A 17,710-nucleotide genomic window follows, 5' to 3' on the forward strand; every position below is an offset into this window, starting at 1 on the left:
CCTCCCTCCCTCTGTCGCCCAGGCACGATCTTGGCTCACTGCAGGCTCCGCCTCCCAGGTTCAAGCAATTCTCCTGTCTCAGCCCCACAAGTAGCTGGGACTACAGGCACAAACCACCATGCCCGGCTAATTTTTGTAGTTTTAGTTGAGACGGGTTTCACCATGTTGGTCAGGCAGGTCTTGACCTCCTGACCTGAGGTGATCTACCTGCCTTGGCCTCCCAAAGTGCTGGGATTACAGGTGTGAGCCACCATGCCTGGCCTGCACTTTTCATTTAATCATAGTTTCAGGACATTGTATCTTGTTTCTAAGCAAAATCCAGCTAGGAATCCCAGTCTCCAGGGCCAGCCCTAAAATAGCTCATTGGGGTTACTTCTCTCTACTAACATTCCCCATGCCCCATCTTGAGATAGAGAAGGGAGTGGGAAGGGGGTGCTTCATTCTGAGTGCCCATGACAATAGCTAACAGCAGCCAAAATGTATTGAGCACTGTGCTGGGCACTGCTTATTACTTTATATGCATCAGCTCATCTAATTATCTCAACAAGCATATAAGGTAAGCATGACTGTTCCCATTTTACAGATAAGGGGAACGAGGCACAAGGCATCTAACAAACTGGCTTAAGCTCCCACAACTGGTAAGAGGTGGGGGTAGGATTGGAGTCCAGCTCTGTTTACTGTCAAAGGCAGTGCTCTGGATCACTCACTTTTAAAAACCATATAGTAAATGCAGGGCCCAAGGACTTTGGCTTACTACAAGGAATCCTCATATATGTAGCCAGCTGTCTGCAGGAAATTGGCAGCCCCTGCCTAGCCATGGAACTCCCACCATGGATGGCAAACTGGGGACTTCGGAGTTTAGTTTTTAGTTCTTTTGCCCAAACTCTTTTATTGGGGGTTGGAAGAAAGGTAGGAAGAGCAATGAGGAAGGACATGTTCTTTCTCTCTGGGGAGAGAAAGAAAACAGAACAGGTTTGTAACCAAAGACCTTCTAAAAGCCACACCCCTGCACTCAAGAGCTACAGAGGAAATGTTGTTCTTGAATTCTTTCACCAGGCGCAGTAACCACTTCACTAACAAGTCTTACATCAGATAGAACTTAAATTAGACACAAGAAAGGACTTCTGGTCAAAGTGAACAGTCATTTCTGTAAATTGGGATTTGTCTTTACAAAATCCCTTCCCTGAACTAAGAAAGGTCTTAGGGCCTTCTCTAAATTAAGGCTGCCCAAAGGCAGAAACACTGCAGTTTTCAGCAGGGGAAGACATGAGGTAGTATTCAAACTTCTCTCCTCCTCCCTGGGTTTTATAGTCTTTTACACTCAGGGGCACTTAGGGAAATGGTACACATTTGGCAGGTGAGACAAGTGACTGAGGTCTGGAAAAGGTGTGAGAAAGCTGGTGCATGTGCAGGAGTGGGGCCCAAAAGGTAACGCTCCTGGCAACATGATGCTCCCCTTTCCCGCAGACCTGCAACTCATGATGGCTTTGTGCTTCTCCAACAGTCAAAACGCTCAACTTCACACACCTAAAAAATAGCCTTAAGGGCCGGGCGCGGTGGCTCAAGCCTGTAATTCCAGCACTTTGGGAGGCCGAGAGGGGCGGATCACGCGGTGAGGAGATTGAGACCATCCTGGTGAACACGGTGAAACCCCGTCTCTACTAAAAAAATACAAAAAACTAGCCGGGCGAGGTGGCGGGCGCCTGTAGTCCCAGCTACTCGGGAGGCTGAGGCAGGAGAATGGCGTGAACCCGGGAGGCGGAGCTTGCAGTGAGCCGAGATCGCGCCACTGCACTCCAGGCTGGGCGACAAAGCGAGACTCCGTCTCAAAAAAAAAAAAAAGCCTTAAGTTCCTTTTTTGTAAGAGCCTATCCGAGTAGTCCCTGAGCCACCCCCAGGTTACGTGTATAAAGAACAAAACCATGGAGGTGGCAATAATTCACTATTTGATGACAGTTGTTTCTTTCTGCACTAGCTGTTTCTGGCATGGAACATATACCCGAGCGCTTGCCTCTGGAGCTTGCCCAGTGTAAATAATTCAAACTAGCCTCTGGAACTGCTGACCTTAAACCACACACCTACTGTTTTCAAGACAGAGAAATTCACATGGGCTTTGATGGAGCATTTAGAAAAGAGACAAAATTAAACGACTTGATTTTGAGTATAACTCAAGAGCAGCCAGTCATTCCACAGATGAGATTCTATATATTGATTTCAAAATCCAGTTTGTCCTTGGGAAGAAAGAATAAGACAGAAGCTTAAGAGCATTTACTCTCGAAAGCTCCAAGTAACTTGCTTCTTTGTCCCCAGATGCACTCATTTATCTAAAGACATGCCAGTTTCTTGTTTTGTGGCAAGTATAGTTCAGTGCCGCAGATGCCTTTTGTTTGAACTTCGGTGAGCCTGGGGACGTGCAGTGCATCAGAACTGCTAGCATGCTAGCCAGTGTGTTTGTCAGTTTCACTTCCAGTTTCTCTTCAGAATGTCTAAAAGAATATTAAGTCTCAGGCCCGTCACCGTGGCTCATGCCTGTAATCCCAGCACTTTGGGAGGCTGAGGCGGGCAGATCACCTCAGGTCGGGAGTTCAAGACCAGCTTGACCAACATGGAGAAACCCCGTCTCTACTAAAAATTCAAAATTAGCCAGGCGTGGTGGCACATGCCTGTAGTCCCAGCTAGTCGGGAGGCTGAGGCAGGAGAATCACTTGAACCCAGGAAGTAGAGGTTGCAGTGAGCTCAGATCGTGCCATTGCACTCCAGCCTGGGCAACAGAGCGAAACTCTGTCCAAAAAAAAAAAAAAAATTAAGTGTCTACAGTGGATTTCAGTATAAAAAGAATCAGCTGGGGTCAGAGGACAAGGTGGCTTAGTAGAAAGAGCAAGGGCTTTGGAGCACATGACCTCTGGCTAATCACATAGCTTGAGACAACTTTCTTACTTGCAAAATTTGAAGAAAATCCTACCAGCCTGGCTGGGTGGCTGAGGGACCGTATTAGTTTGCCTGGGCTACCATAACAAAATCCACAGACGAGATGGCTTTAAACAATTGATTTTCTCACAGCTCTGGAAGCTAGAAGTCCAAGATCAATATGTCAGCAAGTTTGCTTTCTTCTGAGAGCTCTCTCTGTGGCTTCCTTCTTGATGAATCCATACATGGTCTTTGGTTTTTGCTCTGTGCTCATTTTAACTTAATTACCTCTTTAAAGACCTTATCAGCAAATATGATTATACTCTGAGGTACTGAGGGATAGGACTTCGATGTATTGAATTTCAGAGGGTTGGGAGGACAACAGTTTAGCCAACACGAAAGACTAAATGACAAAGTAGGAGTTTTATAAAAGCTCACTTTTTCCCTTTCTTAGGCACAGGGAAAGAATGTGTGCTTTGAAATAAGATATAATTTCAACTCCTAGTTGTACTGCTTGCTAATTATGTGAATGTGGGCAACTTGCTTACCCAGGATCATCCTCTGTACAATGGGGCATGACAGAATTTGGATATTTGTCATCACTCAAATCTCATGTTGAAATGTAATCCCAGTGTTGTGGGTGGGGCCTGGTGGGAGGTGATTGCATCGTGGGGGTACAGTTCTTATGAATCAAGTGAGTTCTCCCAAGATCTGGTTGTTTAAAGGTGTGTGGGACTTCCCCACCAATTTCTGTCTTGTTCCTGCTTTCTCCATGTGGTATGCCTGCTCCCGCTTTGCCTTCCATGATTTTAAACTTCCTGAGGCCTCCCCAGAAGCTGAGCAGATGTTGGCACCATGCTTCCTGTAAAGCCTACAGAACTGTTAGCCAATTAAACCTCTTTTCTTTGTAAATTGCCCAGTCTCAAGTATTTCTTTATAGCAATGCAAGAACAGCATAATATAGGAGATAAGAATATCATCCTCGCTCTCTGCTCCTCCTGTTCGAGAGTCAGCCGCATTTTCTCTTGCATCGCCAGCGCATCCCTGAGACATCATGGGGAAGGTGAAGGTTGGAGTCAACGGATTTGGTCGTATTGGGCGCCTGCTCACTAGGGCTGCTTTTAACTCTGGTGAAGTGGATATTGTTGCCATCAATGACCCCTTCATTGACCTCAACTACATGGTTTACATGTTCCAGTATGATTCCACCCATGGCAAGTTCCATGGCACCGTGAAGGCTGAGAACGGGAAGCTTGTCATCAATGGAAGCCCCATCACCATCTTCCAGGAGCGAGATCCCTCCAAAATCAGGTGGGGCGATGCTGGCACTGAGTACGTCGTGGAGTCCACTGGCGTCTTCACCACCACGGAGAAGGCTGGGGCTCATTTGCAGGGGGGAGCCAAAAGGGTCATCATCTCTGCCCCCTCTGCTGACGCCCCCATGTTCGTCATGGGTGTGAACCACGAGAAGTATGACAACAGCTTCAAGATCGTCAGTAACGCCTCCTGTACCACCAACTGCTTAGCACCCCAGGCCAAGGTCATCCGTAACAACTTTGGTATCGTGGAAGGACTCATGACCACAGTCCACGCCATCACTGCCACCCAGAAGACTGTGGATGGCCCCTCCAGGAAACTGTGGCGTGATGGCCGCGGTGCTCTCCAGAACATCATCCCTGCCTCTACTGGCGCTGCCAAGGCTCTGGGCAAGGTCATCCCTGAGCTGAACGGGAAGCTCACTGGCATGGCCTTCCGTGTCCCCACTGCCAACGTGTCAGTGGTGGACCTGACCTGCCATCTGGAAAAACCTGCCAAATATGATGACATCAAGAAGGTGGTGAAGCAGGCGTCGGAGGGCCCCCTCAAGGGCATCCTGGGCTACACTGAGCACCAGGTGGTCTCCACCGACTTCAACAGCGACACCCACTCTTCCACCTTCAACGCTGGGGCTGGCATGGCCCTCAACGACCACTTTGTCAAGCTCATTTCCTGGTATGACAACGAATTTGGCTACAGCAACAGGGTGGTGGACCTCATGGCCCACATGGCCTCCAAGGAGTAAGACCCCTGGACCACCAGCCCCAGCGAGAGCACAAGAGGAAGAGAGAGGCCCTCACTGCTGGGGAGTCCCTGCCACACTCAGTCCCCCGCCACACTGAATCACCCCTCACAGTTTCCATGTAGACCCCTTGAAGGGGGAGGGGCCTAGGGAGCCCCACCTTGTCATATACCATCAATAAAATGCCCTGTGCTCAGCAAAAAAAAAAAAAAAAAAAAATCCTCAAAGGGAGTGTTGTTAAGTAAATGTTAAGTAGGTAAAATGCTTCACAGTATCTGAAAGGCGTAAGCAGAATGTATTTGCTATTAGTTGCATCATTTCTTCCCAGTAATTATGATGAAAACTTATTTGCCTCTTTTTGTCAGTGCTTTGATGACTGGCCTTGGGGAGGGTCTGATAACTAAATGAACAGGGAAAAATCTCTATCCTAGAGATTTCCAGAAACATTTCTTGACTGGCTGAACAAAGCAGTAGAGGTGGTGAATGACACAGCCCAAATACATGGTGGTGGGCACCTGTAATCCCAGCTATTCCAGAGGCTGAGGCAGGAGAATTGCTTAAACCTGGGAGGCAGAGGTTGCAGTGAGCCGAGATCACGCCATTGCACTTCAGCCTGGGCAACAAGAGCGAAACTCCGTCTCAAAAAAGAAAGAAAGGAGAGAGAGAAACAGCCCAAATGGAGTATTACTCTAGTGATCACCCACAAGTCCACATCAGATTCCGTAGCATCAGACCACCTTCCTCCCAGTATAATGACCCATGTACTTCCTTTTCCCTTTCCCTCTCTTGTGATAGAATTTCTCTTATAACAAGTCACAGGCAGCCCATCCCTGAGAGCACTGGCCAGAAAGGTAGCAGGCCTGGAAAACAAATAGCATGCTATAAATGGGTAGAACCCAGCAAGTGAGGAGCTGAAGAACAGGAAGTCAGTGAGCTGAAAAGGTGTTTTAATTGTTGCTTCTAGCCAGAGAGGCCTCTAGACAAAGTCCAGTCCTCAGTTTCAATCATATCATACCAGCAAGACTAAAAGGAATCCCCAAAATAAGTAAAGCCGATTCCCATCCTGACACATAAATGCACTGTTACACAGTTCCAGCAATACTGCTACAGAAGTGATCTGCAGACTTGTGCCAGTTCACGAAGTATTTGCTTTGTCCACGATAAACTACAGAAACCGAGAATAAGCATTTAGCAATTTTAATTGCAGTTTGATAGTAATTTTATGTGTTGAATCTGTAATAAAAATTTTATGTTTGTATTTTATCTTAATTTTTCTAGAAATTCATTCTTACTGCACTTTACAAAAGTATTGATTCATGGCAACTAGTCCTTCAGCACAGATAGCTTAAGCACTGTCACAAACCTCTAAATATCTACAAGTGTGAACAAATATCTTTCATAACTCAGCAGGATGCTACCATATAGGCCCTAGCATGTCCCACTCCAAAAAGTACAATTAACACCACGACATTTTTTTTTTTTTTTGCATGTCACCTTAAAAGAGAAAAAAAAAGGTCTAATTTTTCTATTAGAAATTTAGCAAAAAAGCATTTTTTACTAGGGTAAATTCCAGTCCAAACTTTCAGACTGGAAGTGATCAATGTCCAGAGGGTTTTACTGAAGTGTTGACACAGACTATAGAGAAGATACTCTGCTTGAATTAGAAGGTATCATAGTAGAGAAAACCCTGAATCTGAGTCAGAAAACCTGGATTCAAATTCTGCTGTCTTTCTGGCCAATGCTGTCAGGGATGGGCTGCCTGGGATTTGGTGAAATTATCACTTACCTAATATCAAAAGTTTTTAAAGAACAGGAGGAAGTGGGTGAGCTGAAACAAAAACTTTTGATATTGGCTAAGTAATAATGTCACCTATCCAGTTTCCATAACTATAAAATGTGGAAAGTAAAATTGTCTGCCCAATCTATATCCTAAGAGTGTTGTGAAATTCAAGTGACATGTCTGTGGAAAGTGCCTCCTAAAGAATAAAGTGCTTGGCCGGGCACGGTGGCTCACGCCTGTAATCCCAGCACTTTGGGAGGTTGAGGCAGGCAGATCACAAGGTCAGGAGTTCGAGACCAGCCTGGCCAATATGGCGAAACCCCATCTCTACTAAAAATAAAATTAGCCGGGCATGGTGGCACATGCCTGTAATCCCAGCTACTCAGGAGGCTAAGGCAGGAGAATTGCTTGAATCCGGAAGGTGGAGGTTGCAGTGAGCTGAGATTGCACCACTGCACTCCAGCCTGGGTGACAGAGCGAGACTCCGTCTCAAAAAAAAAGAATGAAGTACAGTAGAAGTACATGATGGGGTAAATATTATGAGCTTTCAAAGAGTTGGTAGCCTCAAAGAAAATGGCCCCTATGATATAGTAACAAAGTTGACCAGAATATTGACATTCTTTATCCTCTCAATCAAAGATTTACCGAATTAGAAAATGCTGCCTTCATATCCTTCCCTGTGCAGAAAACACTCTTATTTTCTAATGAATAGAATAGGTGCCAGGCATCTAGCACCACAGTGGATACCACCAGGGAGGAAGCAGGAGAGCACACAGTGCCTGTCCTCACAGCTCACAGCTGCAGGGGCAGCCTGGGGCAGGCTCAAGGCAGTATGTGACTTGGCAAGAACTAAAGGACAGCAACTCTGCCCTGTTCTCACTTGTGCAGCTACTTGAAGTCCCCCTCAAAAGGATACAAACTCAAAAATGTACCATTTCACTGCTGTACGTTAGGCAAAAGAAGATCAGAAAATCATAATGTATTTTAGCTTTATTAAAGACATATTAGACAAACAAGTAGACAAACACATGCTCTATAAAATATACATTCTGATGTGTGACAAAATATAAACAGATACTAAGAAATGACTACACTGAACAATGACTTGGCTTATATCTCTTTCTAGGTACATCTAGTATTAGGGCTGCTCAGACTGGCATTATCCAATAGGGGAAAAAAATAATAGTGGAAAGTAGAGGGTAGAAATAAGTCTCACCATTGTAAAGAGGCCACAGTAAACAGCAAAGAGACATTCCAAGAGTACTTGACCATGTGATGATCAATTTCTCTTTCAAGATAGTTACAGTTCGTAGAAGATCACTTTACTCCTTTATCTGAAAACAGGCACAAGTCAAGCTGTTTCTTCACCTTCACCCTATTCCATCTACACACACATACACACACACACACACCCTACTTTACTACTGACAAAACCTCCAGATGTTTCTTGGGTTTTCAGGGGTTAAGTGCAGCTTATAACATATCTCTTAGAGCCAAACTCATTACTTTTATCAACGAACCAGACAATTGTCCAAAAAAGAAAGAAAATCAAGGCTAACTGATGTTGGTTTAGACTGTACTCCAAACGAAAAAGTTTAAGGTAGAAAAAGGGGGGAAAAACATCTGCCAGCTGTATGGGGAAAGAGATCACGTAATAGAAAAATGAAATATTACTTGCAGTTTGCCAAAAAAAGAATCTTACTCAATCTTCTAAGGTTCAACTGTCTTCACAATTACCTCTATAATCTGTATCAAGAAGCAAAGTAAGAAGAGGATGTGGCATAAAATGACAGTAAATTTACCTGTTATTCCATTACGCTTCTGGCATTTCTGTGGCTAATAAAATGATTAGAAAAGGCCATGACACACTTGGGTAAAATATTGGTGTAAAACTGAACACCACAATCTCAACCCCATTCTAATAGTAGTCTCACAGATAAGAAGAAACAAGAATAAAAATTATCAAGAGGGCTGGGCACAGTGCCTCATGCCTGTAATCCCAGAACTTTGGGAGGCCAAGGTGGGTGGATCACTTGAGGTCAGGAGTTCAAGACCAGCCTGGGCAACATGGTGAAACCCCGTCTCTACTAAAAATACAAAAATTAGCCAGGTATGGTGCCGGGTGTCTGTAATTAATTCCAGCTACTTGGGAGGCTGAGGCAGGAGAATCGCTTGAACCTGGGAGGTGGAGACTGCAGTGAGCTGAGACCGTGCCACTGCACTACAGCCTGGGCAATAGAGCGAGACTCTGTCTTACAAAAAAAATGTAATCAAGAGTAAAAAAGAGTTTTAATACATTATAGGCTTTTAAATTTGTTAGTATAGTAATGCCATTTATGCTAGTAACTACTTATAGATTTCTTCAGAAGATTAAGCCTAGAATTTCGTGTTTCATGTTCCCAGCCACGAACACAGGTCAGACCCCTTTTGTCAACCAAAGCCCAAAATTATCTGGTTTCCTGAAGAGCTCTAACATGAATACAAAGGACTTAGAAAGGACAAAGTTTTAAGACAAAGTTTTAAGACTATCAGATTGCTTCTGGGGATAATGATAAAAGTGAAAAAGACCTTAAAGGTCATCTTGCCCATATTCCATCTCAATGAAGAAATTTCTTAAACACTATTAACAGATGATGATTTAGCTTCTGTATATACCTTTCCACCAAAAAGGCTGATTATTCCATTATCAGATAAATTTATTAAAAAGCCTACACAAAATTTATTAGCAAGTATATAATACACCTCCTTGTGTATAATTCCTGTCTTCTGGAATAGAATTCTTATTTTTTATGACGACCCTTTAGGTAATTAAAGACTTTTAACACATCTCTTTTCATAGGGAAATGGGTAACAGAATCTAAATTGCTTGACATCTTAATGTTCCTTTTACAACCTCACAATGGGCGATGTGAGACAGCTGTTTTTAAACATGAAAGTTATTCTGAGGTGGCACTTTAGGGGAACTTGCACATTGGAATGGGTTCCTGCTATTTTTTTCAAGAGAGTAGCTTGTATACTAGGGAAAGTACTGCAGGGTGCGGTGGCTCATGCCTATAATCCCTGCACTTTGGGAGGCCAAAGAGGGGACATTGCTTGAGCTGAGGAGTTTGTGATCAGCCTGGGCAACAAGGTGAAACCCCATCTCTACAAAAAATACAAAAATTAGCTGGGTGTGGTGGTGCAGCTACTCAGGTGGTTGAAGTGGAAGGATCACTTGGGCCTGAGCTATCGAGTCTGCAGTGACGACAGTGAGCCATGATCACACCATTGCACTCCAGCCTGGGTGACACGGTGCAACCCTGTCTTAAAAAAATAAAAGAAGTTGTGGAGTAACAGAGAGCCAATGGCATAAGTGTAGATCCTGTGCCAGTAGGGCATGGAGTTCAAGGAATACTGTCTTGTCTTCCAGGTAGACTTGGAGAATCGGCCTGAAAGGGGACAAGCAAATCAAGAGAATTTATGTATTCCTACTGAAATAAAGTGCTCACTGGGGCAGTGGGGGAAAGGAAGTATTTCCCTCAGCATTTCAGTTAACCTTTCTTTGCAACATTCCTGATTAGCATTAAGCAGACATGATTCTGCTGGAAGAAATACTCATGGGACACTAATCCTGCTTAGAGGGTTAACATATTGCTTGATCAAAAACATGCAATAATGAAAAGTTTCAGGAATTCCTTTTCCTAGGGGTGTGTGTGTGTTTGTTTAAGATAGGCTCTTCACATTTAAATAGATTGCTGACTAGTTATTTAGGCAAGCTAGGAATATCTAAGGACATCTCAACCATCTGAGTTGACATAATGGAAAATGACCTGGCTCTTTAGGAGACCAGACTCTGACAGCACTGTCAGTAGAAGGACCACTGCTAGAGCAGAGAGGCAGCACTCCTACACGGGTTGGTTGGTTTAATTTTTTATTTTATTTTTTTTGATATGGAGCCTCACTCTGTCGCCAGGCTGGAGTGCAGTGGCACGATCTTGGCTCACTGCAACCTCTGCCTCCTGGGTTCCAGCGATTCTCCTGCCTTAGCTTCCCGAGTAGCTGGGACTACAGGTACATACCACCACACCCAGCTTATTTTTGTATTTTTAGTAGAGATGGGGTTTCACCATGTTGGCCAGGATGGTCTCAATTTCTTGACCTCATGATCTGCCCACCTCAGCCTCCCCGAGTGCTGGAATTACAGGCGTGAGCCACCACGCCCGGCCTCCTACACGAAGTTTTCTAGAGCACTGGCTCACAGGCTGTCATCTGCCCTCTCACACGTGACAGCCGATGCTCACTGGCACAGTCTCTGGCAGCCTCGCCCTAACTCCACCTTTTCCATTCAGGAAATCTATTAGAATTTGAGCGAGAGTAATATAATTATAGGGATAACTTTGAATACACTGGAAAGGTGAGTCACAAACTAGTTACAAATTAGTTGTGGTAGACCTGTCAATTCATTCTGATACTGTAGTGTGCTGTAAAACCAGCATTCAGACATTCTGCTCTGGAGAGCAATGGGTGGTTTTTCAACTGAGTCAAGATTCTTTGTTTACTAATACTGTTTAGAAGCAGAATTTTTTCCTCCTAATGAGTATTTCTTAGACCATTACTCCTGCTATAAACGAAACATATCTGGCTCAAGTCAGAATGAGCAGCATCACTCTTGTTCTACTCGAACAAATGTCATGAAAGCAGCTTTTTATTAAAGTAGCATAACCCTCCTTAGCTCCTGGAGGGAATTACAGATTCATAGAATGTTACAGCTGGAAAGGGCTTTACAGCATCTAGAAAAATGTCCTCAGGCCGGGCGCGGTGGCTCACGCCTGAAATCCCAGCACTTTGGGAGGCCGAGGCGGGTGGACCACCTGAGGTCAGGAGTTTGAGACCAGCCTGACCAACATGGAGAAACCCCGTCTCTACTAAAAATACAAAATTAGCTGGGTGTGGTGGCACATGCCTATAATCCCAGCTACCAGGGAGGATGAGGCAGCAGAATTGCTTGAACCTGGGAGGCGGAGGTTGCAGTGAGCCAAGATTATGCCATTGCACTCCAGCCTGGGCAACAAGAGTGAAACTCCGTCTCAAAAAAAAAAAAAAAGAAAAATGTCCTCATTTCATAAATGAGAAAATCTAGCCTAGAGAAGAAAAAGACTCACCCTTGATTACAAAGTTAGTAACAAGCAGAGTCAGGAAGCGAACGAGGTCTAAATTCTGAGTCAGTCTAGTACAGACTACACCATAATCTAGTAAGAAAGGAAGAAGAGGGATCGCAGATTGAAGGGACAGGAAATTGTGATCTTTAAGTTCAAAGTGAAAATGATCAGAGGCTGACATATTAAAGAAAAAGGTGTGGCAGTACTAAACAGCTCAAGAAGGGCTGCTGCCTGTGGATGAACACTTAGGATTGAAAATAAGAATAAATGCTCAACTTTCTGGCAAAAAGTTGAGAAATTATGTGAGTTTAGAACGCTTGAACAAGAACTTAAAAATAGATATTTAAGTGGCTGAAATTATCTAGTGAGTAATATTGGATTTAGAGGAGAGAACTGGACAGCTTCTGTAAGGAAATCTGAAAGCACAAAGAAGGAATTACATTGCATTAGAGTGTGAAGTTCTTTATTTACCTAAAGCCTTTGGTATCAGAAATTGAAGAAAACTTTTTGGCTTAATCACTTATACAAAACAAGGACCACTCCAAGGCTTTACAGTATAAAAATTTTGGGATTGGGCGAGTGGCTCATGCCTGTAATCCCAGCACTTTGGGAGGCCAAGGAGAGCAGATCACCTGAGGTCATGAGTTTGAGACCAGCCTGGCCAACATGGTGACACCCTATCTCTACTAAAAATACAAAAAAAAAAAAAAAAGTCGGAAATGGTGGTGTGCCTGTAATCCCAGCTACTTGGGAGGCTGAGGCAAGAGAATTGCTTGAACCTGGAAGGCAGAGGTTGCAGTGAGCCGAGATCATGCCACTGCACTCCAGCCTGGGTGACCGAGATGGACTCCATCTCAAATTAAAAAAAAAAAAAAAATGTTTGCATGTTCGTCTACTCCCAAGAGCACCCTTCCCTTCTTAAGATATACTGTGCACTGGTAAAAGATTAAAAACAAAACAAACTCAGAAAAGAAGCAATCTTTGGTTTCCTGGTCAATGAAGAACTTTGCTGAAAGAAGATATTCCCATTTAGAGAAAGCACAAAGTGAACACAACTAGAAACAACTAAAACTCAGTCTAGTATTTCGATACTGTGTCATACGTAACAGCCAGACAACTTTCCAGCTGTTCTGCAAGGCAGAAAACTCCGATTCTGACAGTGAAGAAGATGGATGTGGCCCAGTGCAGAAGTCAGATGGACCAATTGGTTCCAGAAGATTTCTACTTGCAAATAATCTGAGTGATGAAGATTACAGGCTTATGAATGATAACAATTTGCTAGACACTACAGGTGAAGTACAGAAGAGTTGCTGAGAAGGTTACAACAAATTAAAGAGGGTTCCCCACAAGAATCAGGTGAAAGCAGAGGTGGATAATGTCAGGTACTAGTAATCAGTCTGTAATAAAGTGGCTTACCTCTTTTGGACAAACTGAAAATATGACAGGAAGTGAGCAAAGAGAAAACCAAGCTTGGATAGCACTGAGTCAGAGTAATCCCTATAGTGGTAATTTCAGATTCAATGTAGGGATCAATTTTATCCTTAATAATGGAAGGCTGAATACAGCAAATAAGTATGCATCATCTGCAAGACTTCCCAAGGGAGAAAATGGGGAAAACAGTCAGAGGAAAGTGGAAAATATGGGTGCAGCACACCAACATGGCACAAGTATACATATGTAACAAACCTGCACATTGTGCACATGTACCCTAGAACTTAAAGTATAAAAATAAATAAATAAAAAAAAGAAAGAAAGTGGAAAATCCACAATCTGAGTCAACATTTGCAAGGCCACCCAGGTCAGGTACAAAGTGCGACAGAAGTATCAAAGTTCCACTTACAGAGGTCAGAGAAGACTGAGAAGCAGGAGGCCAGACCAATGGAGAACTAGAGCAAGAAACAAAAGTAGGTTGCCTCCAAATTCATGGTAAGAAATTTCACAAATATTTCATGACAATACACCATCTCAGACTTTTGAACGACCCCTGGTAAATGAGACAGAGATTTTCTAGAACTCAGCAACCTGAGACATTGAGAGAGTAAATAACTGACCCATAGTTACAAAGTGGGCGTCTTTTTATAGCTTTTGGAACATGGAATGCCTTTCCGGGAGAACATTCTCCAGACACAATCTGGGGCACTGAGACTGAGAAATCCAGTCATAGTCCTGGTTGTGATAGTAGGAAGAGTTCATCATGGAGAATATTTGCCAAGATATAGCACGCCTAATAGAACCCAGTTAACAACTCCAACACCAAACAACAGTCACTTTAGAAAGTGAACAACGAGGACTCAGAAATATTATTTTCACATTCTGAGCAAGCAGGTGTGAGAACCTGTTTCACTACCAACAGAATTCCTGTTCACAGAATTTCAAATAACTCATTTAATACACCTGTTGCAACTCAAAGAGCATTAAAGCAGATAATGACAAGATGTGCAGACTCAAATATGGACAGTGATAGTGATTTATATCCTAGCGGCTCACCCCAGTCAGAACATGGCAAGAGCAAAGTCACAGACTGAAAGAGATGGTTCTGATATCAGCAACTGTTCTGGCTCCAGTTCGTGCCACAGTACTGCTTATGATTCTGACTCAAGTTCTGCAATCTTTAAATCAGCCTCCAGTTTTTGAAGCGTTCATTATACATAAAGTAACAACCCGATCTAACTCACTGGTTCCTGAAGGAATGACTGAACTTTCCTCAATCAATTTCTGTTTCAGTAAAAAAGAGGGAAGTGGGGAGCGAGAGGGGGAGGAAATGAAAGGAATTTCCAAACAAGTTTTCCTCTAGGTACATACAGCTGTGCTAGGACTGCCAGGCTCTGAAAGAACAAGCTTTTTATGTTAGAAAGGGAGTATCACCTAGCACTTTTAAACAGATGGCGTATGAACCTCTAGGACTGAAGAAGGCAGTTAATTACCCCAAGACTGTTTATGTGTATACAATCACTAAGTAGCTGCCTCTATAGATATACTTCTTAACAAGTACGTTTTTTAAACTTTTTATTTATTTGTTTTATTTATTTTTGAGCCAGGTCTCGCTTTGTCACCCAGGCTGGGGTGCAGTGGCTTCACACAGCTCACTGCAGCCTTGATTTCCCGGGCTCAAGTGACCCTCCCACTTCAGCCTCCCAAGTGGCTAGGACTACAACAGCATGCCACAATGCCCAGCTATTTTTTAAATTTGTTTTTTGCAGAGACAGGGTCTCACCATGTTGCCCAGCCTGGTCTCAAATTCCTGGCCTCAAGCAATCCTCCCACCTTAGCCTCTCAGAATGCTGGGATTACAGGTGTGAGCCACAGCTTTTATACTTTAAATAAAATTTTTAGATATCACTAAATCGAGTTATTTAAAATCTGTGATCTGAGAAGCTACTTGTCAATATTATAACTGAATATTATATATAATTTTGGCATATCAAAAATATTTACATTGCAGCCAACACATATGGTCAATGAATACAAAAATTATTTATAAATGTACATATATTTACAGTGACATCCCTGGGCAATAGGGACAAAAAAAAATTCACAAGAATACAAAAACCTTTGACCTGGTACCAGTTGGTCAAGCCTGGGATTCTTGCCAAAGACCTTGAATATCAAAGCTTGTCTCAACTATCTGCCTGAAATCACTGAAGAATCCCAGGCACACTTCCCAGAAGGCTCCAAAGTTATTTTTGCTCCTTGGAAGGCAAAGCAGAACATCAAAGTAGTGATGTTTTCTCAGGACCATTCTGAAGACTAGGGCAATCCAGCAGGTTAAGCAGCAATGTGACTCTTCCTGACAGGCAGATGCACACCGGGGCACATCCCCATGGAACCATCCAGAAGCACATTTGCCCCGTATCTTCCCTCTGCCGATGATGCACATTTTTGATGAGCTGTACCCATTTCTGTCAACTGTTACCATTTCTTCATCAGGTATAAGACCAAACAACGCATGGCCCACCTTGGTGCAGTCAGATGCAATCATAAAGAAAGAGTAAAGCAAATGCTGACTTCGGAGTTTCTTCTGAGCTCTGAGGTAGTAAATGCAAAATTAATTAATGAGTCTCTGCCCAGATTTCATCCTGAAGTGGGTTTCATGTGCCTTCACTACCATCTTGAATGTTCCGAGTCCTACTAAAATCAAAACCATGATCCTGTAACCTGTGGCAGGACATGGAAGAAGCGGAACAGTTTGGCTCCGGCCCTGCCAAGCCCTCATTTTGATGAAGTTGTGGTGACTCATGGACTGGCTGCTGGGAGAAAGGAGGATGAGGCAGGCCTAGTTCTCTGTTTATGTTCCAGATGGGCCGCTGCAATGTTTCTGAGAATGAAAGACAAGAATTATCAGTAGTAACTGGTAAAACAATATCCTTTTAGCCAAATCCTCAAAGAAATAAAAATGTTCAATATTCCTGAATAAGGACACTGAAATCAAACACAGTCACACACGCACACGCACACACACACACAAACCACAACCAGAACATGGTCTTTCAAATCCCTCTACTTCACAAACCTAACCAATTATTTACTGAGATCATACTATATATCATGTACTTTCACCTGTTATTTTACTGGTTCTGTTGCCAAAAATTTTTTTATTTTTATTTATTTTTTTTTGAGATGGAGTTTCGCTTTTGTTGCTGGAGTGCAATGGCGCCCTCTCGGCTCACTGCAACCTCCACCTCCCGGGATCAAGCAATTCTACTGCCTCAGCCTCCCAAGTAGCTGGGATTGCAGGCATGTGCCACCATGCCCGGCTAATTTTGTATTTTTAGTAGAGACAGGCATTTCTCCATGTTGGCCAGGCTGGTCTTGAACTCCCAACCTCATGTGATCTGTCTGCCTCAGCCTCCCAAAGTGCTGGGATTACAGGCGTGAGCCACTGTGCCCAGCCACAAAATTTTTAAATAAAACTCTTTAGACACATGGAAAAGAACTAAAAGACAAAACGGTATCCATATTGTAATGAAAGTTTCATGATAGATAATAATCATTGATTCAGTGCAGCCATTACATCTTTAAATATGTCACAAAATTGTTTTAAAAATAAACGGCCATTCCCTTCTAACTCCTAGCATGTCAACAATTCTAACAACAAATGATAGCCAAAGGAGCTATATTAAATCAAATTATCTGCACACTGGTTTCAAATATGCATTTCTTATTCTTCTCTAGTACAATGGTGAACTATTTTCCCAAAGACTGTTTACTGAAAATTATATTAACTTCATAGGTGCATTTTGGAAAAAGCTAGCCAGATATTATAAAAACAAATACCCAGAAATAAAAATAAAATCCATGTGAAAAGCTAGAGCAGGGTTTCTCAAGTTTTAATTAATATGCACACAAATAACTTGAGGATCTTGTTAAATGTAGACTGATTTGCTGGGTCTGCGCTGGGATCATTCTAACAAGCTCTTAGGTAATGGTAATGCTGATCGTCAATAGACCAGACTTTGAGTAAGCAGCAGCTAGGATACCCTAAGTAAAAAATGGCCAATGTGCCAAAGCACTTTGATTTGCTGATTTCCTTACTTACGGACTAGATTAAAAATTAAGGCATCCCTAAAGTTAGAAAAAAGATGGACTACATTTCTGGTCCTTCTTAAACCCTTTTTGTGTTAACTCTTCTAAGACATCCAACAGTAAAAGTGGATTTACTGTTGATGCATTTCTTTCATGAACACTTAATGTAAAGATAAGAGATTAACTTCAATAATAATAGTGCTTCAATAATAGTGCTTTCCTCTGACATGTAACCTCTTTGGAAGACTTTTTTTTTTTTTTTTTGAGACGGAGTCTCGCTCTGTCCACCAGGCTGGAGTGCAG

General features: G+C 43.0%; 1 protein-coding gene, 2 long non-coding RNA genes and 1 pseudogene across 5 annotated transcripts in view; 2 read left to right on the forward strand and 2 right to left on the reverse strand.

The window, feature by feature from the left end:
- Nucleotides 1-3,898: 3,898 nt before the first annotated feature.
- LOC105505335 lies at nucleotides 3,899-5,162 on the forward strand (annotated as a pseudogene). The gene has a single exon (XR_001000726.1). The product of XR_001000726.1 is annotated as a glyceraldehyde-3-phosphate dehydrogenase pseudogene (transcript).
- A 6,250-nt stretch (nucleotides 5,163-11,412) lies between these two features.
- Nucleotides 11,413-12,416, reverse strand: LOC105505336. The gene is made up of 2 exons (XR_001000727.1): nucleotides 11,837-12,416; nucleotides 11,413-11,525 (listed from the first exon to the last, which is right to left on the reverse strand). It is a non-coding gene; the product is annotated as an uncharacterized LOC105505336 (long non-coding RNA).
- A 48-nt stretch (nucleotides 12,417-12,464) lies between these two features.
- Nucleotides 12,465-15,415, forward strand: LOC105505338. The gene is made up of 2 exons (XR_001000728.1): nucleotides 12,465-13,503; nucleotides 13,632-15,415. It is a non-coding gene; the product is annotated as an uncharacterized LOC105505338 (long non-coding RNA).
- LRIG2 (leucine-rich repeats and immunoglobulin-like domains 2) overlaps nucleotides 14,877-17,710 on the reverse strand; it is a 59,079-nt gene continuing 56,245 nt past the window's right edge. For both annotated transcript variants that reach the window (XM_011933144.1, XM_011933145.1), the window contains one exon: nucleotides 14,877-16,199. In XM_011933144.1, coding sequence (XP_011788534.1) covers nucleotides 15,973-16,199 — 227 coding nt within the window. In that variant the 3' untranslated portion in view covers nucleotides 14,877-15,972. The remainder of the gene's footprint in view (nucleotides 16,200-17,710) is intronic.

This window comes from Colobus angolensis, unplaced genomic scaffold, assembly GCF_000951035.1.
Source record: "Colobus angolensis palliatus isolate OR3802 unplaced genomic scaffold, Cang.pa_1.0 Scaffold124, whole genome shotgun sequence".
Taxonomy (NCBI): Eukaryota; Metazoa; Chordata; class Mammalia; order Primates; family Cercopithecidae; genus Colobus; species Colobus angolensis.